At 36.9% G+C, this 25,704-nt stretch overlaps 2 protein-coding genes and 1 long non-coding RNA gene across 5 annotated transcripts in view; 1 reads left to right on the top strand and 2 right to left on the bottom strand.

The window, feature by feature from the left end:
- Positions 1-615: 615 nt before the first annotated feature.
- Positions 616-8,250, bottom strand: LOC106162252 (carbohydrate sulfotransferase 11). Its single transcript, XM_087014105.1, has 3 exons — positions 7,780-8,250; positions 7,312-7,436; positions 616-2,687 (listed from the first exon to the last, which is right to left on the bottom strand). The coding sequence occupies exons 1-3, from the start codon at positions 7,862-7,864 to the stop codon at positions 1,740-1,742; spliced, it is 1,158 nt and encodes a 385-aa protein (XP_086870231.1). The 5' UTR covers positions 7,865-8,250; the 3' UTR covers positions 616-1,739.
- Positions 8,251-14,151: 5,901 nt separating this feature from the next.
- Positions 14,152-18,411, bottom strand: LOC106158164 (uncharacterized). The gene is made up of 8 exons (XM_087014078.1): positions 18,191-18,411; positions 17,674-17,891; positions 16,407-16,488; positions 16,062-16,123; positions 15,763-15,835; positions 15,447-15,520; positions 14,982-15,188; positions 14,152-14,487 (listed from the first exon to the last, which is right to left on the bottom strand). The coding sequence occupies exons 1-8, from the start codon at positions 18,336-18,338 to the stop codon at positions 14,263-14,265; spliced, it is 1,089 nt and encodes a 362-aa protein (XP_086870204.1). The 5' UTR covers positions 18,339-18,411; the 3' UTR covers positions 14,152-14,262.
- A 2,113-nt stretch (positions 18,412-20,524) lies between these two features.
- Positions 20,525-25,704, top strand: part of LOC106160384 (uncharacterized) — a 66,119-nt gene continuing 60,939 nt past the window's right edge. The window contains exons 1-2 of one of the 3 annotated variants that reach the window (XR_015334562.1): positions 20,525-20,770; positions 22,260-22,398. This is a non-coding gene — a long non-coding RNA (uncharacterized LOC106160384). The other 2 variants (XR_015334563.1, XR_015334564.1) reach the window with 2 other exon arrangements.

The raw sequence follows: 25,704 nt of genomic DNA, 5'->3' as shown, positions 1-25,704 counted from the left end.
GTCAAATGAAAATTATTTGGTGGTTCCTGCCCTTATATAGACGTGGAAACAGCTGTTAACAATTGAAATGAGACTAACATTCCATTCAGTCATGAACCCTCTTTCGCAGAAGTCTATCTTAAGGACTGTTTAAAACTCTACAATATTGCCAATTATCATCTGATCTGGATGAAACTTGGCAAGTTGGAAATAATCATGACTCAGTATCAATTCAGGCATTGTGATAAAATTATATCCATAATTAAAAAAAAAAATAGAATAAAAACGTCAATGACCTTTCCTTTAATAATTAATAGGAAATCAACGTTTGATCAACATGCACGGGTCTTGGGGGAAAAAATAGGGCGATCAAACACGGAATGAAAACTAAAATTTATTAATTCATGGCGCCTTTATTTTATAAGCCTTCCTATTCATTGTCGTACTCAGTATATGTGTAGATGTATATAAAGTGTGGGTATATGTATAGATGTATATAAAGTGTGGGTATATGTATATATGTATATAAAGTGTGGGTATATGTATAGATGTATATAAAGTGTGTGTATATGTGTAGATGTATATAAAGTGTGGGTATATGTGTAGATGTATATAAAGTGTGGGTATATGTATAGATGTATATAAAGTGTGGGTATATGTGTAGATGTATATAAAGTGTGGGTATATGTATAGATGTATATAAAGTGTGTGTATATGTGTAGATGTATATAAAGTGTGGGTATATGTGTAGATGTATATAAAGTGTGGGTATATGTGTAGATGTATATAAAGTGTGGGTATATGTATAGATGTATATAAAGTGTGGGTATATGTATAGATGTATATAAAGTGTGGGTATATGTGTAGATATATATAAAGTGTGTGTATGTGTGAAGATGTACATATAAAGTGTGGGTAGGCCTATATATGTGTTTGCTGCTTTTCTGTTTTTTATGCAAACAGCAATATTTACATCCATTTTAGTTTCAGATAATAAAACCAGTTTCATTTAAAATATATAACAAGATATATGTTCATTTAAATTCCGTATTTATTTATCCATCTATAATGCCGATATTGACCCAGCAGGCATAGTGACATTGGATCAACGTTGAAAACAGGTTGGGACGTTGAATCGCCGTTGAACTACCTAAACTCAACGTCAAATCAATGTTGATCCAGCCACATCAAAACGCCGTCATAATGTGACATTGACTCAGCGTTGTATTTTGGTCGTTGACCAAGAAAAGTTAGTGCAGGCATTGCTGTGAGGTTCTCCCCATGCTTGGCCTTCTGTCCCTAGATGGTTGACAATCTAAATACAATAACGTGCTAACAGAAAGCAAACTCAGTTTAAAGGCACATTTGAACCGAACGTTTGTGGAACGTGAATCCTCATTAACGCCTATAAAGCGTTTTACTTCTACTGCTTTTTAATACAATTCAAATAATATTTACATGCCAAAGGATGAAAAATTATTCAATTTATTTAATGAACTAATGACACGATGAGCCAAAAAGAGCTATAAACTGCACCTTCTTTAAATGTGTCGCAAATTTGACCTACTTATCTAGCCTGTCTACTGGTATCTGCCCCGTTGATTTACAGCACAGAAAGCAAGCAGAAAAATACTTTCAAATATCATTTTTCAGTTAATATTAAGTGATATATTTTGATATTCCTCTAAGATACACTATTTGGATTTGGTGGCATTTGGATGGCTTTTGTGGCGAAAAATCAACTTCAAATACATCTTTAACTAAATACGTAAATTAGCTGCTGACATTGCTGCATCAAGAGCGTAAATTGGACGAATTTTCTGCAACGTCGATTTTGATACTGTTGAATAATATCTGTTCAACAAATCAGACGTTGTTTCTGGATTAAGGTACATATTTGGAAATTTGAATGCTGGGTATGCATGCACTAGTTTCAAAATGTTGTTTGCATCTTCGCTTATTGTCCCAAAATACCCTATGATGTCATATTGAATGACGCATGGGTGACATAAATCGTTTGGGGGTGCCCAATGACCATTCAGAAAGTTTGGATTGTCACCAACGTAACGAAGGAATTCTTCAAATGTTATCTTTGGTACCCAACTTGGAGGTTTGTCTTTTGGAAAACTGAACTCTTCTCCAGATGGAAGGACACCAGATATCCGTCCACGGCTTTGGCTAACACTGACGGGAAGAATGGGTTCTACACCGCGATAGTGCTTCATAACGTATGGAACCACTTGCGAAGAGACACCATCATGTGTCCAAGGATCTCTTTCCAACTTATTACGATATGCAGAAAGTAATCGTTCTAAGGGGTGCCTAAGATACATAACTTTCAAGTGGGTCTTAAGTTTTTGTTTTGCTTCCGAAAACGACAGCGTATCCAACGTATGCAAATATTTTTCAACCGAATCACGAGGGTTTAATCCGTTTTTGCTATGAGCCATAGAAGTATCGTTTATAATACCAGACAGTGCTAGCAATAAGCGCTTCCAACTTGTGTTCCCAGATTTAGGTACGCGGCAATAAATGATTTTATACTTGTCTTCTACGATGAGATGGTCGCCGTTTTCTTCAATCCATTCTTTTGTCAGAGGTATTTTTACAGTTTTAAACTTCTCGCATGCCTCGGACACAAGTTTCTTTCTTCTTCGTATTTCCTCAAGCCATTCTTCGGGAATTACGTCATCATCCAATTCGCTCTGCTGAAAGTTATAAGAGGTTCTGCATTATTTGACATCTTGGTGCTCCTCACACTGTCCATAAAACCAGATGTTTATCTTGACCTCGTTTAGATCCATAATAGTTTATACACTTGGCTTGATCGACAGGTACATTTTGAAGGCATTGAATCATAATGTAAGTCTCCCTCTTTCTCTCTCTCACACACACAAACACACACACACACACACACACACACACACACACGTGCGCGTGCACACACCTACATGTATGTTTGTAACTGGGTTTCACGTTCAAAAGGGTTGATAATTTATCTTTGCTGAAACTTTAATTATATCTTATACATAATAATCAATCGCAGAATCATATGTAACTGTCTGTACCTGTATTTATAATTCGTACTCTTGTGTATTAATCAAAGAACAAATGTCAATAAAATTACATTTTCGACTAACAACATGTGTTTTAAAAATTGACAGCAAACTAGTCTCAGAGACTCCTTTCAATTGAGGCACACATAAAAGACATACATTCGGAATCGAAATTCCAGGCACCATCTGATATGGTCAAAGCACTAACCGAGACTTATATTTTGAACAAAAAATTATTGTAATTTTACAGTGCTCTGTTGATCGTTGTATATTTCCGATGAATTGATCAATTTATACCAATATCAAATCCTATAGTCAATCAATGGCCCAGGTGTGCGCACTGATAGCAAAGTCATAAAGCCAAAAACAAAGCGTTCGATCCATCATAACCTACCGATTATGTAGATCTATAATCAAAGATAGGATTACATAATTAAAATATTTTCCTAAAATTTGCATTAACTTTATCACGCCAAATAATTCTAGCCCTCTCATTGGCCAGATACCACGGACTTTCCTTGGACAGCGCGACCCTGCGTCGAGATGACGTAACAATGGGACAGGAGTGTCACGGGTAGACATGATGCTTTGTAATGACGTCAGAAAGGATAATATATAGATACTTCAAAACTGAAAGCTGACTTTTATACTTTGGTGGACATCGGCGTAATCAAAGGAATAGTGCTAACTCTCTTGTATCGGGGAGGACAAAGGAAAGTGCCACTTCATGAAATAGTAATAATAATAAAACTGATTTTTTTAACGTCTCACGTCCAAAAATAAAATCCATTCTACCAAAAATAGTACCCTCAGCTTGACGTCGAGGTCCCATGTCCTCTCACAGGGCACTAAGCCTGGGAGTCCCCTCAGGACAGTGCACTGCACTACCTGTGGGCCGCCTATATGAGAACAGGTTAAGAATCTACATATGCTTAAAGGGATAATAACTCCTCGTTTTGGCCAAAAAATGAATTTTCCTGGAGTTAACAACAATTTTCTCTCACTTACCAATGGTTAATGAATCCATTTTTACATTCAAAGTTAGTCCCTGTTTTTTTTTCTAAAAAGTTTGGTTTTTTGTTAAAATGTCTTAAGAGATTATAACAGAGTATAGCCATCAGTGGAGATCATGTGATCTGAAGACAAGTTCAGATATCAGAATAATAGCTTTAAATGCTGTTTTTGTCGTAAAACAGAATATATTATTCAAATTACTGTTTTTCTTTTTATCAAGAGCTTGTAAAATATGTGGGTATTACCTCCAATATTTCTGTGACTGTCAGTCACCATCATCGGGGAGTAAATGACTAGGGTCATTTCACCAGGAATGAAAATCCAGGTCAATTGCCCCTAATCACTGGCCTTGTGTTGTAACTGTTACTTGCTCCCCCCGGGGCTCCTCTGCATCCCTCTGGAGCACCGTGAGGTAGATAGCTGGTAAATCATACCCCCCCTGTCTGTTCATATAGAAAAATCAAACACTGTAACTGAAGTTGACCTAACAGGAACACAGCTGAAAAAGTGGGTCAAGGTGTTATCTAATTATCAACCTACTGAAGATGAAATGAAGCTAATGGCTAAAGGGCTCAATTATGCTATAGCACCAAGCAAATTACCTGTGAGAGATGTCATCATACAGACTGAAGTGGCATGTCAAAAATTGAATATAGAACAAGCAGCTAAATTGAGACATGAAGTAGTAGGAACGTTGAGATCCAGTAACCCACCCAAACCAAATTTGACCAAAGGGGAAAGAAACGCCATAAAGTCCCTCAAGAATAATAAGGACATCATTATAATACCAGCAGATAAAGGGAAAGCAGTGGTTACTATGGATAGGAATGAATATGAAGAAAAATGTAACAACCTGTTGAAGGACGAAACAACATACAAACAATTAGCAAAAGACCCAACACAGAAGCTGAAAACAAGACTTATCAACAAGTTGAAGAACATCAGAAAAGAGAATAGGATTGATGATGCCACATACCAGAAGATATACCCTACAGCAGAAGTGACCCCCCGGTTCTACGCCACTCCAAAAATACACAAAAAGGACAATCCTGTCAGACCAATAGTATCCGGGATAAACTCTATTACATATGAATTAGCAAAACACCTAGCAAAATTATTGAAGCCTCTTGTCGGAAAAACAAAATACCATATACAGAACTCGCAACACCTCGTTAAGCTGCTGAAAGGTATAACACTTGAAAAGGATGACACACTTGTATCTTTTGACGTTTCCGCCTTGTTCACCAGCGTCCCGTGTGATGAAGTAGTAGGAATGTGTGTGAACAGATGCCAAAAAGACACCACCTGGGCAAGTAGAACAGCATTAACACCTGAAGACATGGGCGAACTACTAGCTATGACCTTGGACACCACCTACTTTCAGTACAAAGGAAAATTTTACCAACAGACCTATGGAGCAGCAATGGGTTCCCCCCTGTCACCAGTCATAGCTAATATCTTCATGGAAGAATTTGAAATGAAAGCACTCCAAACAACACCCAACCCACCTAAGTTCTGGGGAAGATATGTTGATGACACAGGAGTCGTATCCAAGAAGACGCATGTGCAGGCACTGTTTGAACACATTAATGCACAACACCAAAGCATACACTTCACAATAGAAGAAGAAAATGTAGAAGGTTCTCTGCCAATGCTAGATGTAAAGATGACCAAAGACAAAGAACGGATTAAAACCACAGTGTACAGGAAAGCCACGAACACAGATCACTACTTACAGTGGTCGTCTCATCATCCAACCTCGCAAAAACTTAGTGTACCAGCTTCACTTTTCCACCGATGTGAGACCGTGATATCCGATACAGAAGACAAACAAACAGAAAGGAAGAAGATTGAAAAAGACCTGTTAGCATGTGGATATCCAAAATGGGCACTAAAACAAGGGGAAAAAAGAGGCAAGAACAGACATGACAAAGAAAAGGATGCAATGGGCCTCATTGAGGGTGCAAAGCAGAGTATAGTGTTACCATACTGCCAAGGTCTGTCAGAAAAACTAAGCCGGGTTTATAAAAAATATAACATCAAACTCCACCATAAGCCAGGTTGGACGCTGAGACAAGCACTAGTGAAGCCCAAGGATCCTCTAACCCAAGGAGAGCAATGTGGTGTGATATATTCAGTCAAATGTGGAACCTGCCAAGGAGAATACATTGGCGAGACAGGAAGACCATTAGCCACAAGAATGAAAGAACACAAAGACTCAGTGGCCAAAAACAACTGGAAATCAGCCCTTGGAGAACATACCTGCAAACATCCAGGTCACCACATAGACTTTGACAGCCTGAAAGTGATAGAGAGGGAAAACTGGACATTCCAAAGAAAAATAGCAGAAGCTGTACACATCAGGACCAAACAACCAGACCTGAACAGACAGGGGGGGGTATGATTTACCAGCTATCTACCTCACGGTGCTCCAGAGGGATGCAGAGGAGCCCCGGGGGGAGCAAGTAACAGTTACAACACAAGGCCAGTGATTAGGGGCAATTGACCTGGATTTTCATTCCAGGTGAAATGACCCTAGTCATTTACTCCCCGATGATGGTGACTGACAGTCACAGAAATATTGGAGGTAATACCCACATATTTTACAAGCTCTTGATAAAAAGAAAAACAGTAATTTGAATTTATACATACAGAGCTAATGAAACTGTTCTCTCAGAATATATTATATTTCTATGAGTTACTCACAATGTTTTTATTGTGAAATAAAGATCTTATTGTGAAATAAAGAGTTATTATCCCTTTAATGCTTTTCTTCAATGTATGTACATACAATATGCATAACATTCGTTGGTGTGCTACCGAAGGGTCTGAGCTACAAAAATTAATTGAAATTTGTAAAAGACAACCTCATGTTGGTCAAACGGTCAGTGAGTTATGACGTGTGCCACGTACTCCCTGCCCTCGGTATGTTAACAGCTCATTGGGTATACCATAACAAGATATGTTTATCTTTTTAGGGAAATATGGCCAAATTTACCTCCTGAAAGATAATGTTTGCCGCGGGCCCCGCCCCGTGCTATTTGTTGAAGATTGATTTATTTTTCTGTGTTTATATTTTCTTTTTGTTTATCAGCATTAGCAAAAGGAATTTTCTGTTTCACTCGAACACCAGGTATTTGAATTCACATCAGTTTTGATATAATAAAAGAACTTTTTCACGCTAACCTATTAATTGTATGATGGAGGGAATGTACAAAATTGTCCACTTTGGTGCATAGATATTTTTACACTGATTTCTTACCTGGTCATTTTCACTCTGTCCATTTCCCATCATTGCCATTATATCTTGTATAGGTATCGTAGTCGCCTCGAGCTGATCTACCTTTTCCTCAACCTTAAGATGAGTAGTATCACGCATAAGACGCCCTAGAATTCATTAAATGCAGCTTAAAGTGTAAAATTGAATATTTCAGACGCGTGATGATTATGCTTTCCACCTGTACACTTAAAGTGAGTAGTAGCACGCGCAACACGCCCTAGAATTAATAGTGTCTTTTAAATATAAAATTTAATATTTCAGACCGTAAATGTCTTATGGTTATATTTTCCGCATTAGCTATTGAAAAGTGTTCAAATTATCGTCTTAACATGTTTACTGGAATAATAATCGTTCTCACAGACATTATTTTTGTTGTTGCCGCTGCTGTTCATGAGAGAGAGAGAGAGAGAGAGAGAGAGAGAGAGAGAGAGAGAGAGACGAGGGTCTTACCTCTCACGATGAATGAGATGACAAAAAGGCAAAAACTAAAGCAAAGAAAACCCAGTATCGCACGACGAAGCAAGAACCACCTCATCTTGGGTAGTCGTTGTTCAAATGTGTGGATCGAGATCAACTAGCCCAAGAACGAAATTCACTAACGCTTTTTCACTCCGCATCATACGGGTACCGTAACATCACTTCATGATATATTGATGTGCTAATGTACACTTTCCATGTGGAACACTAATGAGCTCACTAATGGAACAAAAAGTACAAATACACACAATGGACAATAGAAGTGTCAACCCCTGAATCTGTATGTGACCCGATATCTATATATTAAAAGGAATTCAGAGGGCATGCCATTTTGACGCATCATGCACAATGTAAATATTAGAGGGATAAAGTTCTAACAACACTTCAAATGAGATTCAAAAATGCCATACTAAATACATTGTAAACAACACATAGACATATAATAAATTCCATTTTACCACCAAAACGGCGGTTATTGCAATTATTCTGAAATCTATGCTTGCCATCAGACCATGTGGACCGTCTTACAAGGCTACCCTCCGCAATACCGTCTTAAGAGACACTTTCAAAAAAACAATCAACTAACTTTGAATGTCAAAACGGAGTCATTTACCATCGGTTAGTATGAGAACATCGTTGTTTACCTCAGTAAAATCTTTTTATGGCACTTTTCCCGCCAAAATAAAAAATTGTTATCCCTCTCACTGAAGGGGAATGACACGTAGAATTCAGAATTACCGTTCAAGTCTGAAAGAGCGTATAACAAAGTATAATATATTCAAATGAAGGAGCAAGAAATGTATTACTTTTTTCAGTTACCAGGTGCGTGAACAAATATTTGTGAACAAACATTTATGTATGAATCGATAGAAAACCAAATTCTTTTCGATAACTGAACTAGTAGATTCCTCCTCTCCAGGGAAGAACATCTTTCACAACTCTGAGTTCCACGTTGCTTTAAGCATATCACCGGGTCATGTCGAGATATTAACAAGTAGAGGAAGAACCAAACATTTGTATGTGATTTATTTATTTATTTATAGAGAAGAATAAAATATATGTATGCTCTATGCTGGTTGATTAATTACAACGATGCATCATGCTGCAGTCGAACTTGCCTTTACGTCTAGATATATTACAGTGTAGGCAAAGAAGGAAAAACAAGTTTTTAAATATCTATAGTTTTAATATGGTTTTGCATACAATGGTGTTGCATACATGGTAGTATATTGTTCAGTAACGTGTCCCCTCCCCTGGCTCTGATACAGGCTAGTGGCCTCTCTTCATGGAGTGTGCGAGACCTCCAGTGTTGACCTGGCCCATTCTTCTCCACAGAGAGCACTTTTTGAAAATTCGTTGAACCCAAATAAAAATAATAAATAAATAAATAAATAAAACGCTTGATTCAATTAAAAAATGAAGCAAAAACAAATAAAAGTAAACATGATTTGTGTAGACTTGATTTTGCCTGTCCTAATATTTAATCCAACACGCACACTAGACAGTCACAGTGTCAGAGCGTGGCACTGATGTGCCCTGTGCGTTCATAGCTATTTTGTATTCATTCTAGATGGAATTTTTCATATTAAACAAGTCAATGTTGAGAAATAGGGGAAATTGTAACATGGTTGCAGATTATACAATCGTTTCTTAACTTTATAACTTACCCTTCCCAAAACTGTTAAGAAATTAAAGCATACAGTTGTTGCGTTCTAGACACAAGTTTTACAGTTAGGACTGCAATTCACCATTTTCAATCTCCATTTCGAGAGATACTCATAAACTTTGAAACGTAGAACTCAAAAACTGCTTTATATGGATCGTTGTACTGTGAACATTTAAAAAAATACATTCCCATCGACTTGAAATTACCAGGAATCTCATAGTTTGCAATTGAGGTGTCTTACACATAGTGTGCGCGGACCGGGCTTGTGGCCGTTCAGTAGGTTAGGTACATGATCATATTTGTTCATGCACATGAAACCTTTGTACAGACTAGTTGAAGACTTCGCAGACATTATCTACCAGGCATTATCTACTGATAAAAACAGCGAGAAAAAAAGAACAGTTTACAAAATATTGTCAGTCCGAGCGTTTTACGTCCAATCTCTGATAGACCTATACAATAACACATACACTGCCAAATTTACTCTTTAAATGAATACAAACCTCTTCTCCTCACTAAATCTCATGTTAATAAATATCCAAACAAAAACCCACATTGCCAATCTTTAATTCAGTAGTTCTAATGAGAAACTCTGCATCCACGAATCAAGATTAAGCGAAATGCAATTTTACATCAGGAACATTATTAGTGGCGCGTAATTGGATCATCAGTTATTTATAGCATTAATCCGGCTAAAATTGATAGATAGCGCCGACACCCTGTAAACAACGGCAAGCTCGGTGAGCTGAGTGGATTTTTTGTTAACATTCATCATAAGATGTTTAACGAGCCTAGTGGCCAAATTTCAGAATCGTCCAGATTTTTCTTCCTTTTAATTTTTTAGGGGTTGAAAATGCCAAATCCAGTTTTAAAGCATATCACAGTATTAAGGTTTCTTTTCCCTTGCCAAACCGATAGGCAATACATTTTTATTTGAAAAATGAGGGATGCGAAAACATGTGAACTCCCCCCCAATAAGGGTTGGTGCAGGGAGCACTAATTGACTATTTTATCAATTTTGTCTTCCCTTACAATCAGTCATTTTTGTCCTCAACAACCACGAAGGGGAACTCAAACGGTAATCTTTTGAATTCTGACATTTTTTCACTTCTGAATATTTGACTGTCCGGGGTCGTTCTCTAGAACATGCACATTTCTTCTCGTTTTCCCTGTTTTTGCCCTGGATTTCCAAGTCCCAATTACCTTAGTAATCTAAAGTACAGTACATATTAATGGGAATACAGACGAAAGGGTCACTGACACTTATTTCTCTGCTTAAGAGTGGTTCTACCGACGGCATCATAGGATTGATGCTTTATTACTTCGTTAGTACAGTGTTACTGTAGATTTACCCTTACCACTTCTGCCGACTACACCAGCCCCGAGCACCAGGGGCGGGGGGGGGTGATTGGGCCCTCTACAGGGAATTTTGAAAAACAAAATTTGGGGGTCTTTGTAAAATTAAGACTTCTAGTCAACACCTAGATCAATGCCTCGGGAGACAGCACTTACCAGCTGCCGTGCCCTGGATACTGTGGGCCATCCACAGCTGGCCCTAGCAACATTACACTCTGTCTACCACCTAGATATGTAGGCCATCCACAGCTGACCCTAGCAACATTGCACTCTGTCTACCACCTAGATATGTAGGCCATCCACAGCTGACCCTAGCAACATTGCACTCTGTCTACCACCTAGATATGTAGGCCATCCACAGCTGACCCTAGCAACATTGCACTCTGTCTACCACCTAGATATGTAGGCCATCCACAGCTGACCCTAGCAACATTGCACTCTGTCTACCACCTAGATATGTAGGCCATCCACAGCTGACCCTAGCAACATTGCACTCTGTCTACCACCTAAATATGTAGGCCATCCACAGCTGGTTTTGCACCAACCAATGGTTAAATGACTTAAACGACCTGTTCAATTTATATTAAACGTTCCCAGAAGGTGGTTTAATTTTCTTAAACATCGGTTAAAAGGGAAAATCTTTTTGCGCTCAACGCCCTGATGATATAAGGTATACATCTTGATGTATGACAATCTAGTCATACAAATTACAGTATCTCGTGTTAGTGTTATAACATGCACGAAACACTCCATCTTAGATATTTATGAACAATTTACTGTTGGCGGTGATGCGAGAGTCAACCATAGATGTATCTACTGCGATAATATAGTTCTAAGCATCTTCTGTGCGAGTCAGTAGACAGGGAACTAAAATGCAAATACGTACGCATTTTAGTGAAAAAAGATGGTTGAATTGAGTTTAAGTTGAGCTGCGATTCACAGTGGCAAACAACTTATTTCATCCATCACAATTATATATATGGTCACCAAGTAAAACATCTGTCTGGAGCACCTGCCTCTCCTCAAACGACCGTGTCGTCTGCTCTCTGCAATGCTGTGAAATGTGGCAGTTGAGAGTATCAGCTGTTTAAAATGTGCAATTTTTGTGTGCAATTTATTTCTCACAGGGTCTTATCATGCTTTTGGTCACTGGTAAGGCGATCTCGAGGGACACCTCTTCCTCCTTTTACATACTAGTAGCACGTAAAAATTTTACAGATGCACTGAAAGTGTTACAACTGTCGCCATAACAACATGATCTGAACGAGCCACAGAGGAGGAGAACAATAGATCATATGGTACTTGCAGATACGTGCCCAAGAATCTTGGGGTTGGATCTCCCCTCTCTTAGAAGCATTTATGTGAAAAGGATGGCGTCCAAACTGAAAAGATTATGAACGACACTAATCACCCTGCTAATGAACGTTTAATTTTCTCCCAAGCAAATGTACGTTGACTTTTAACTTTTAGAGGAAAGCTTTTATCCACATCATTTTCTTTTCTTTTTTTTTCTTATTTTTGTCGGTCTTATTTTATTTTATTTCATATTTCTTATAAGCCTGAGATGGTAAAGCAGTTTCATGTGTATTACACAGTGGCTGAATAAACTTTATTATGAAGATGACTGTTTTTGAATGGAGTCAATTCACAGGCACCGCCGTCCTCTATATACCAGGGTCACAGGTTGAGTTTTCACTAGGTATACACAGGTATATATCTGGCTAATAATTCATCTGTGGCGTGGCAGAGGGCAGCACCTCCGTCACTCCATGGTGAGTGATGAACTGTTAACGAGGAGTAAATTGATCATGATTAATTCTAACGAAATGAGTATAACTTTCGACATAATTTCATTCATTTTATGGATAAATTACTGAACGGCCTACATATCGACTGTTGAGTTTATTATTAAAATATTAAATAAAACATTTTTTCAGTTTGCACCGTCGCTTTGTTAGCAACGTTTTTACGAGCCCTTTTCGGTTCGTAGAGATTTTTACGTTAAAATGACCAGATTTAAATGCCCCAATTGGAGCAGATAGGCTATGAATTGTCAAAATGGCGCCTAATTGTTTTTGAACAAAGCTGCATCCAGCTGTACCTAGTTTTTCATTTCCGAGAAAAGGAGTTTCAAAATAGATAACTGACATTTTATGTACACGCACCATACTACAACACGTACCGTCCATGTATCCAAGAATTGTTACTGTAAAATAAAACTGTGACTGATACAACACATGTTGTAACACCTGGTATATTCTAAACTGCTATACTACTGCCCCCTTTTGGCAACAAGTAGTATTGGCATGAGGGAGGGAAGACAAGAAGGGCGTGTTAATAAATAACTCAGAAACCCGAGTTCAAAACTTACACGAACGACAAGGTTATTTAAATACAACCTTAGCGCTTCCATTTTGTATGCACGTGATTCGTTTGGTCCACGCTGATTCAATTAAGTTCACTTTGTATGTAAGTAATTAATTTGCTTGGACCTATATATCGAGAATCAGTAGGCCTATAAGTTGATTAATATAATTCTGGTATTTTCTCTCCCTCTCTCGTCTTTTGTGAACCTTTTGATGTACGCTCCAATTGGAGCACACATGTCAGCTCAGCACCTATGCTACACTGTATGGGTACATTTGGAACGAAGAAAACCAAGAGACCATTCCCACAGATATTTAGATCGATCTATCCCCCTGGGGAGTCTCACTAGATTGCTGTCAGGTTAACCGGCTTAAATGTCTGTACTGCCTACTAAAAGCTGTAAGGGGGTGATTAACTTTTGTGCGCGCTCGGCTCCCGTAAGCTGACAGCAATTTAGCGTGAACTCCCAGGGAGTTAGGTCGATCCAGTTGGATCGATCTAAATCGGTGGGAACCCAGTCCAAGATATGAAGTAAACCCGTGCACATATTTTTCAAAGTGAACTTTGTGTAAAAGAGTGTAAATATCTAAATTATCAATCTACTCAACCTGCGTCCTCTTGGGAGTTCAACCCCTCTATCAAGTCAGTCTGTATAAAAGGGCAGCCCCCCTTCACACTTCAGTAACGTAGCAGTTCGTTTGAAAAGAGATTTTTAAATCTTTTCATCATTTTGAAAAATGACAACAAAAGAGTTGTGTAAGAAAAGAACTATTTTAATTTTCAGTTATGAGATTATTCTACATTGTGAAATATAATTATAGTACAGGCATATGCATGAGTATTTTGTTCCATCATCAAGTGCTATATAAATTATAGATATACGCGAGTAAGCTGACACAGTTTGATAACAATTAACCCCCTTAACCCCCTCCCACCCTCTTTTCCCCTGTAATCTGACAAAAAATCTTTAAATTTGCATTTCGCTTACAAATGATTGTTAAATATTAGAATTTGAAGCTGTGATGTTGTTAATGTCCCACGCCTCGTCCACCGCTCGTGATGTCAACTTAAAAGCAGTGGTAACGGAAGACGCCCTTCTTCTTATTGCGCCCCTTCCTGACTTTCTTGTTGCGTTTCTTGTCCTTTGCGGCCTGGGGCTGTGCTGCCAACACCACGTCGGCTATTGGCTCCTGGTTCTCCAGGTGGACAAGGTTGGGAGATGCGTCGTCCCCGGCGGTGTCCTCGAGAACGGTGTTTGGCATCTCTTCAGTTGGGCATGCTTTGACAGAAGGCTGCAACGGACCAAAATTCAATAATTTGTACATTTTCACCCCATTTCCATAGATTAGATCGACCTACTTTAGATCGACCTAACTCCCCGGGGGTTCACGCTAAATAGCTGTCAGCCGGGCGGACACGAAAGTTAATTACCCTCTTACAGCTTGTAGTAGGCGGGACGGACATTTAAGTCGGATTATCTGAAAGTAATCTAGTGAGACTCCCCGCGGGGATAGATCGATCTAAAATCTATGGGAATAGAGCCTTTGATTGTATAGTTTACTACTGGCCTATTTCTATAAGAACATGCTCCGGTAGTTACATGTATGTACGCTCAAATGTTGGATTTGTTTAAGTCCAATTACTCCCTAAGTCAGAAAAAATTAAATACTTTACTGAAATAAGTCCCCTTTAAATAATAATCTAATTTAAATTTAATATCACGAGCACTAAATACAAATATAAATAAATTTCATTTGTACAGGGCCTGCATTATTCATGAACAAACCTCTTTCATCTCGGCCTCCAGCATGACTACCTCAGGGATAACTGTGCTGTCTTCTGCCACGCCTGCCTCAGCCTGAAGGCTTGGGTCGTCAAGGATGGCGATGGGCTTCTCGTCCATGGAGAGGGCAATGTCCTCCAGTCTCTTGAGCATGGCCCCACCTCCTTCGTCACCCCCTTCTTTTGGAGATGCCTTGACTGTAAGCTGTGTCTGAAAAAATACACCAGCTTAATACAAAATATTTGATTGTAGGATCCATTGATGGTCTACACAAAATAGGCTGTGCATTATGCGTATTTCTGTCCATAATTTAGCCATAGACCAATGACTTTTCGATTTACATGGTACGCTTTGGTTGTGTTTAAAACAATGTAAACAATAAAGCCGACAATATTGCGCTATAACCAAGAATAAAAACAAACGATATGTATTCATTTTATAGCGAAATGATAATATCTATTTACAAACCTCTTCCTTCATTAGGAAATCCAGAGTGTCTGTCTTTGGGGCAACACTGTGATCTTTAGCTGCATACCCTTCTTCTATAATAATGCAATGAAAATGAGTGAACTGGTAACAAAGGACATTACAAAGACAAAGATGAAAAACTACGATCAAGACATTCAACGATATTTTATTTAATTAGATACTTTTTATTTGAGTGCTGTTATTTCTTAAGAAAAAAAAGAACAAAAATGATCCGAAAATATGCAGTGCTAGATGGGACAGGGCAGTTGAAAAGCTGATGATTTTTAAATAAAAGAAACGTGACATTTGTACGGACCTTCCATTTGACCAAGTTTTTCCCCTATCTGGTCTATCTCGACTTCCAGACGTTTCAGTCGGGCGCTTTCAGCCTGGAATAAGAACCAAACTTTTTAAAAATTTATTAGGAAACAGATTTATGCGGTCAACAGACAATCCATTTTAACTGACGGAGATATTTGGCGACTACATATATATGGTACACGTGTACAAGTTGCCGAAATATCAGAACAATTTAAATGAACAAAAATGAATGGCTGATGAATGGACCTAAAACAAACAAAAAATGGAACCATTTATTATAAACGAATCTTTCACCTTTTCATCGTCTTGGGCAGCTTTAGTATCGTTCTTATCCCCTCCTCCAGGAGTATCCGCATCTAAAATGTTACATCATTTTTATAAGTTAATTAGTATGGGAAATTGGATATATAACTGAAAAATTAATTATGATATGCAGAATAATACAGTGTTTGTAAGGGTAAATATCAACATACCTGTAGAATAATCGATTGTAAAAATATATATTAATCAAGACTTATAAAAAGATCAATGCATGGCAGCGACAGATCAACAATTCAGCACATAAACAACTGGATGCATCATTAAACACAAAACATAATACCGAGTCACAAATTCATCTGCTTCTTTATCAATACGAACCTCCAGTAATCTTGATCACGATAGGCCCGACTTCTTCATATGGCTTGCTCAGTCCCGTCATACCTGTAGCATCATCAGGTGGCTGAATAATGAAGTAAAATTCAAGCCACACAATGCAAAACCATGTAAGCAATTTAAAATAAATCTAATCGTAAAGAAAGGAATATTGTCCGTTGGGGGAGTAGACCAAGGTCCTGTTTGTTTGTTTTTTTTTGTTTTTTTTAATATTATTGTTAAAGCTGGACGCAGTGCGGACAAGAAATGATTGGCGTATCTGTCTATTAAATGGAAATCTAATATATAGGTACTGAACTCTTCAATATTAAAATCAATTTTTTACAATACAATGGTATTATCGCAACAATAAATGATCTATACAGAAAAAAATTCAATCCACATAAAATCAAAATGTACGGTCCGTGGCAACCAGAAGGTATACGAGTTATTGTAAGACAAACAAGGGGATCAAAAGATATGTACGACATATTAAATAGCTCGAATGTTAGGCCTATTTTTGAGGAAAAATGGTCAAATATTTTTACTCCTCGGGATCATAGTTTTTGGGAAAAGATATATAAGAAAACCAATGTGTCGGTAAAGGACACAAAAATGCTGTGGTTCCAGTTTCGAATTTTCTATAGAATCCTCACCACAAATAACTTTGTATATAAAACTGGCCTAAGTCAATCACCTATGTGTACATTTTGCCACGAGGAGGTAGAAACTATATATCATATACTTTGGGATTGTAATATTGTACAAAACTTCTTACGCCAAGTAGAAGCATGGTTAATTTCTTGTAATATATATTTAAATTTCAGTAATATACAGTTTATTTTAATTGACATTAATGAACGTAATGTATCCAATATAATCATGACTATACACATTAAGTTTTTCATATACAAAACAAAATGTCAGAAAGACGCACTGTTACTCACAAAACTTCAACTTTATTTAGAAAATATATACAAAATCTATAAGCAAAAATACATTGTATCTCAAGACTTAGATAAATTCAATGTTATATGGCAGAAATGGAGGGGTATATATGGATTTGTGTAGTTGCATGTATACAAATTATTGACTATAATTTTCTTATTCGTTAAATCCTTGTGGACTTTGGTATTGTAATGAATATTGTGTGCTTGTAAAAATTTATGTACTTGCTTTTTTTCTATTGCAATAAAAAAATATATATATATATATAGGTATATAATGTAAATCTAATATATAGGTATATATTATAAAAACAGAATGTCCTTACCTTAGCCTCCAGAAGTCCATTGAGCCTGTCAATTTCGTCATGTTGACGAGATATAGTCAACATGAGCCCAGTAACACGATTCACCATTGCTTCTTTCTCCCACTTCAGCAGCTTTTTATCCTCTTTCTCGCGTCGAAACTCCCTCTCCAATTGGGCCATTCTCCTTTCAAGAGTGACCATCCTTTCAGTGTTAATCTCTCGTTCGCTGCCCAAGAAGTCTGAGAGAAAAAAGATAAAAAGTCAATTTGCACAGCACAAAAACAGAACGGCAAGTTAAAAGCCTTCATTAAAAGAACATCCACAAAAACGGTTCATCCTGACGATAGAAAATCACTGTTTGGATTATATAAATCGCTATCTATACTTAGTAGCATACCGGTACATTGACAATTTCCCTAATCTTACAACACTTTCCTCAAAAGTTTTTCCCCTTATTTCAGTTCAATTGCCGGTTTGTTATTATTCCATAAATAAGATAATTAATGAGCGAAATATAAACCTTTTTAAAATTACCTACCGATACGTTTCTCCAAATCTGCTATTTTTGAAGTGGTTTCTTCAGTATGTGTATCTGCAAAACTGATAGCCTCCTTGGTGTTCTGGAGAGCGCTTTTGTTCGTGTTCACTCTATTCAACACTTCGTCCATCTGGCATTTCAATACCATTAGGTGGTGATTAATCTTCGCACGTTCTAGTTCATTCGAAACCTCGATCGCTCTTTTCTTCCGAATTTTAAATAGACCTAAAATAAGAACGCGAGAACGTGATTTTTTTCAAATCGTAATATTAGGACACAAATGGCAAATTGTGTCAGTTTAACATTGGATTTCAACTCCCCAGAATTAATTTGACTGTTTATCTAATATGATATTTATGATAATATGCACCCACTAGCCCATCATTGCTACCCCGAATCCGCCAGTTTTAGACATGTGATTGCTTATGTAAATGCCCGAATGCGTCGATTTCTTTTTGAGCCCACCTTGTCTTGGTTTATAATATAAAGACTGTATTCAACGACAAGATAAAGTTTTTTCTCTCCAAGTTCTCCGAAATAATTTAGTATATAGGCATACAATGAATTAGTTATGCCTTTAGGAAAGTAATGAAAAATGGATTGGAGTATTTTACTCTGATATATCGAGGGCGATGCGAAATCAAAACCATGTAACATGGTATTTAGATATTCGTATGTGCACACCATTCGAATAATATTCTATCTTTGTTGTCAGTCCCCGTTTGATGGTAGTTTTTTTACCCGAAAAAGTCCCATTGGACAGCATTAGACATACCCGACCCATTAATTTTTTTATGTAACAGAATAATTCACAACGAGTATATATTGCATTTTGTAAAACGTCTTTTGCAATGTGGTGTGCCCTGGAATTTAAGAGATTTGCCAAGCAAATGAGTAAAAAAACCAATTTATTGTAGGCCTGTCGATTTTGCAATATATTCTTGGCCTTCCTCAATTATATTCATTTATACTACGAAAATTTTGATTTAGTTAATAAAATTGTATTTAAAACATAGATAGAAGATAAAGAAGTAATAAATTTCACCATGCTTCATATAATTTCGTATCTTGCACTGAAAATATATTGGTGAAAGAGAGCTAAAAAAATTACTCACCCATTGTCACGCATTCGGAAATTCTAAATTACCTTGGTAACGTGGTGATTATGCATATATCAAGACAAGCCACGTTCATTATGGCGTCACGATTTCTCACTGCGCGTCATCTTGGTCTTTATTGAAATGGCGGCTTCGATTACCACATCAAAATTAAAAGAGCGTTGTTTTAATGTACGACTGGTGATTTTTAGGTTATTATTGTTTTGTTATTTCTGCTGAAATGTGACAGTAATGTGGATGTCAGTTTTTACCCATGAAATTTTATATACGAATTTCATAACACTTTTCAATATCATTCTGTAAACAATTTCATTTGACAAAAGAAAACTTTAAATCACTTCTGAAATGAGTAAAAATAAATAAAAAAGGTTAAGAGAGAGTAAACGATTTTTTGTGTTATGGAATAAAACGATGAATAAAAGCCAGTTGTAGAATGTTCAGAATCTATTCAATGGCCACAGAATAAATGCACTGAGAAAAATTAAAATGTAATGACCATTAATTCTAGAAAAAAAAAAAAAGAAAAGAAAGTAAAATGGATGAAAAAAAAAGAAAAAGAAAAAAGAAAGAAAAATTCAAATGTAATCAATCAACGAACTACAAAATGTCCGCTTTCTTAACGTTGTCAAGTCCTTATCATCATGCCTAGGGGCCTACTAGTCCTGTGACTTAAGGAAAAAATCGTGACACGGCGGATAAAAGCACCAAATTTGGCATGTAGTTACCTTTTGACATTCTAAATCAAATTAGAGCCGTAGCCCTCTCAAACAATTTACCGTATATATATATATATATATATATACTGCTACTAGTAGATCAACGGCGGAATAAGGGAGGTGTCAGGGTGATCCAGACTGCCCCCTTCTATTTCTGAAAAAAATCACACCAATGGTCCCCTCTTGAAATTAGTTTTTTGACAAGCTGAATCATAGTTCCAAATCGTGCCAAATGTCACCGTTTGCCATCTAAAATATCATTTTTTCGGGACCCTTCATCGGGGCCCCACCCCCACGCCAAGGGCGTTGGGGGGGGGAGAGTCGGCTTTGCATCCGCGGACCCCTCTTTAAATAATCCTTGATCCGCCCCTGGTAGATGCCATTAAAATTACTAAAGAAATGTGTTCATGTTAGACTTAATAAACGCTTAAAATAAATCAGTGCGCTGTCTCCCCCCCCCCCTCTTCCGCCCCAAGGCAAAAGCCCGCCAAACGGATGACGTTTACTCATTTGCATAACAAGTATGGCGGTAAACGAAGAACAAATGGAGGAGAAAGCGAAGCGAGATGCTATCTGCATCTCGGAAAAAAGAGAAAGAGTGACAGTTGAAGTGGAGGGTAGTTCAAACTATGGCTGATATATTTTGAAGAAACGATAGAGAGGTGGAGGGAAGTGATACACAAGATAAAAAAGCCAAGATGGACGAGACGGTGATCGTGCAGCTTCCAAGTACTGGGGGTTGATGGGTAAGTCGTTTTTCCCGCTCTGAATGTTGATGTGGTTTAATAATCAAGGGGTTTACTTGAATGGTTTGAGTGCATAATAGGAACATTATTGCCATCATAATACAATGAAGTGATTATGAATTCATCTACCAGCACTAGGGCTATCTACCACAGTCAATAGCAAGGGCAGGCTACATGTCATAGAATCTGATCTAGTTCCAGACAGCATTCAACAAGGTGTCCTGTCAAATCTGGGAAAGTTAACTTACTTTTAAATTGTCTGTAGTGCATCTGTATCCATTCACACGCGCGCGCGCGCACACACACACACACACACACACACACACACACACACACACACGAAATACTGGTTATACCAATACTATTAGTAGTGTTTTCATTTTACTTGAGGTTATTGCTGAATTGAAAATTTGAGTACTTTGGATCAACTTGGAAAAAAGTGGATGAAGTCTTGGTTTGTTTTCACTAAAATAAATCAAGCTCTTTGCATTCATCAATATCCTCAGGAATTTTTTGCTCATTTCATACAAGAATAGATATATTCCCACACATTCATAATATTTTTATTTTTAAAATGGGGATGATCCATTAATCATTGATAATTCAACAAAAATCATCCTCTTACACAAGAAAATCTAGAACCTAGGGTAGATATGGCTCTACTGTCACCCAGTGCTCAGCATTACTAGTTCTCACCCACACGCAACCAGAATATCTCAACTAACACATTTTCATTCTGTATATGTCTATACATATACCACCAGCTTCAGTAGCTGTGCATGTTAACCAAAAATTGGACTTGCAAAGGCAAAAAAGTGTGTAAAGTGCGTTATTCACCATAGATATTTATAAGAATGACAAAGGCAGTTCACTCCAGTTGACAAAGTGACTTAATTTTAAGTGAGTTTTAACTTTATACCTCTGTTTTGCCTGTGTGGAAGGATGACTGGAAAATAGTTACCTCCGCCAAGGAGGTTATGTTTTCACCCCTGTTTGTTTGTTTTTTTGTCATCAACATAACTCAGAAAGTTACGGACGGATTTCGATGAAATTTTCAGGAACTGTCAGAAGTGGGCCAAGGAACAGATGATTAGTTTTGGTGGTGATCAATAATCAATCAGACAGTAATAAAAATATTGCAAAACAGCATTGGATGGAGACTTTGCTGCCTTGGCAGAAGTCTGCACTCTCTGAGTGCTTTTCTAGTTTCCCATCTGTACTTTATTATTACAGCAAAGTGATATTAAAGAGGCATAAAAACTGAGGAAAAGTACTATCATAGTTGTTGAGATGATTTAAGAATGTTGTCTTTTTTTTTTTTTTTAGGGGGGGGGGGAGGGTGTGTAGATGATTCTAAGTTCTTTTCATAGTGTAATTTTTGCTAACTCATACACAGTAAGAGTGAGAAGTTGAAACTTTGGTGATTGAAAGACCTATCATCAGAGATGTGGATGGTAGTAATTATTGTTAATTACTATTTTTTGTTCAGGCTTTTGATAGTGCCAGTGTCAGCAGTTTCAGTAGCCCCCCACAAAGGAAGTACATCTTGAACTTGTCAGGACATGTCATGTTGGCTCGGCAGCAGTGTTGCAACTTTTGATGCCATCTTGGAGGACATTGACATTCAGGTAATGAATTATATATAATAAATTATCGACTTTTGCTTCATGTCAGCATATCTTGAGGATCTCGAATTTCTCACAGATCTCCCTGAACATTGGTATATTGTCTTCTCCATAATAACAACAAGTGTTACTACAAGTCAGCATCAGGAAGCCAAAGTCTGTAATTTATTAGAGGTGCCTAGTGTAAGATTTTGCACAAAAAACAGATATTTAACAAATTTTCCTCAGAGAAGTTCAAGGTGTGTTACTAAAGGGGGTCGATACATTTGTATTTTTTATCTGTAGAAATAAACACTGTCATGTTATGAGATATATAAATGCTACAGGTGTTAAATACTTCAAGGTAAGTTTGCCAGTTAGAACTAATGACATAACAGCAATGTTTTTAGGGTGAACAATTATATATTGATTTTGCCTGCATTTTCCTCACTTGAACTTGAAGAGCTATCAGCATTGGTTTAATGCCTATTCAGTAACTATTCAATAACTACAGTAGATACTACAATTGCCAGAAAATTTTCTTGAAAGGCTTCTGAACTTATCATCAAAAATGTATTAATTGTCTTTTTAATGGAACTTCATAATTTTGGGTTCATATCTCTGAAACAAACAAACTAAAAGAGATGGCACTGAGTTGTAGTTGACACCTCCATTGCCTGCCATGCTAATCTTTATGGTGATATCTTACTTAGATACAGAATTACATAGTAGACCAGTCACTTATTTACAGAGCAGTTAAACTGACTACATAAGCTTGGCCACTCAATGTGCAGAACATGTGAGGTTTTGAAGAAAACAACAAAGTAGTTTTTACTTTTATAGGTTTTTTTTATTGTCTTTATATCAAGTCATTTTATATGGATGAACCATGGGAGAAATCTATTTAGCCAAATGTGTTCATAATGTATCGAACCCCTTTACGATTGTTTTTAATCTTACACTAGGACCATTGTAATTTTTATTATTAATGATTGATTAGATACAGGTGCATTATACAATGACTAGGTCTTAACAAAAAATTCTTTAACTATGCTACTAAAACTGCAGGAACAATTTTAAAGAAAAGGGTTGTAAGTTTCCAAAGACATGCGAAATTTCTAGAAAGAACTTACATGGTTTATGTCATTCACTGATTCATTTATTTTGAAATATCAAACACCTGTACTAATAGCAGCTTGGCTCTGGTTTTTAAAGAAAGGGGGGAAACCCCAGTGTATTAGATTTTTATGAGTGTTTGTAGTGACTGAAAATTTTTGTGAAATATTGCATTAATTCATCAGTCTGGTCACTGGAACAACTTAATGGGTAAACTGGTCAGCTAAATAATATACAGCTGTATTGTTTATTATGACATCCATTTCAGTTTCAGTTTCTTTGATTCTGATTGTGTTTCTATTGGGAAGCGTTCCTCTAAAGCTTTAAGTTCGTCAACAAATGTTTTGCTCCCTACTTGAACTGTTTTACCTGTTGATCAAGGTACAATTTTTTGAAGGAGATTGGCATAACCCTTTAGAGTCTTCAGAATAGACATTTACACATCTAATAATGTAAGCGGGATAGAACAACAGGTGGTATTTTTAAGATAAATTTATTCTTGGAAATAAAAATAAGAATAGAAATAAGGCTTCCAGAGCACCATGTGGATGTGCTGTGCTCTAATGAAAAGGAGAACAGTTACTGTTAGTTCCCCGTGTACACTCAGACTCTGACTAGCCTTTTGTTGTAAATTGCTATGTCTTTCAAAGTGAAATGCCCATCGTCATCTTTTGTAATTTTACTGTCCAGGTTTTCCAATACGTCTGTACATTCATATGTCACAGCAAGTTGGTGAATCGCATTTCTGACACTTGGTCCAATCATTGCAACATTCAAATCCTCCTTCTGGAACTTTAAACTAAGGTCAGTTACTTAAAGGAATAATAGACATCAAAATAATGTCAGTCCAATAAATGAGTACTGAGTCATAGCTTTTATAAAAGGCAAACCGTCTCACTTGGTGGTTCTCTTTGACTTTTAATTGTGGGGCATCTCGTATTGTTTGGATTTCCTGCAGCTTGTCACAACGCACCAATGACATCTTGAAGTAATAATAGATGAAAGTCAATGTGTCTTTGTAACTGGGTATGAATGTCACCTTCAATTAAAATAATGTGAAAAAAATGAAGCTTTGTCAACACAAATTCATTAATACTTAGGTAAACATTGGAAATAATACTGAGGACAATAATTACTTCTGAATTTCAAACAAACAGTTTTAATATATTAATAATGACTTATAAGATCTTAAATCTGTTTTGTTTAGTTTAAATCAGTTTTGTTTTGATTTTGATAAAAAAAAAAATGTGGCAGGGCACTGGGCAAATTGCAACCAATCACTTTACAATTTATACATCAAAAATAGTAAAAAGAATACTTTTAGAAATGAAATAATGCAATGAAATTAAATATAAAATAAGTCTAAACTCAAATATTTTTGCATTACTAACTTAGAAGCAGCTTTTTCTGTACACAGTGCAAGCTTGAAATTGTAGTAAGTAGGGGTTAATTTTTTTTCAGCTGAACCCCCATGGCATTTCTACACCCCATCATAGACCTACTTTTCACTAAGAACTGAATTTTGCAACTTTTTTGATGCTTATACCTTTAAAACTGGCATAGATATGCCCATAGTTACTACTGAACTTGAATAAGAAGTCATATACTGACAATCTGTGGTATTAAAATTGACCTTTGACCTTCTTTTCGCCATGAATGGCACTTCACAAATTTGAATTTAAACTTTTACTCTTCCCCATGATTTTGTTTTAAATTTTAATTTTCAATTAAAAATATTTTGTAGATTTTGTCAAGCACAACACTAGAGGTGGTGTCCTTTTTTTGCCTTTACATACGAATGCGCTTCCTCCAGCTGGTGGTACGATACCCGGAGGTGGTATCGCCTCTCTCATCTTCTAGTTTAAACTGCTTGTTTACTTACCCACCACATTTTCATTGCTCTCATTGGGTCAAATTTAGCAACAGTTGGTCCTTCCAGTTTAATGGTCAGAAGATCATTCAGTGTTTGGGGATGCAATCTGTATTTCCTTTCCGTTTTTACCAGCTTTAAGTGATGTTGATTGCTGGGTGATGGTAACGGACATAAGTAACGGACATAATCTGTGAAAGTAATGATGTAAATTATCGAAAAATGATGTAAAAAGTTGGTTATGTTCAAAACTTTAGGCTTTGTATTAAATATAATTTAGAACTTATTTTCACATATGTATTGGAATTTCAAGATTCACCAAAAAAAGGAGATTTTAAAACAAC

This window comes from Lingula anatina, chromosome 5, assembly GCF_051362555.1.
Source record: "Lingula anatina isolate TDL-2025a chromosome 5, LinAna3.0, whole genome shotgun sequence".
Classification (NCBI taxonomy): domain Eukaryota; kingdom Metazoa; phylum Brachiopoda; class Lingulata; order Lingulida; family Lingulidae; genus Lingula; species Lingula anatina.
Note: the sequence above shows the minus strand (reverse complement) of the source record. Positions and strands in the feature narration are given on the sequence as shown.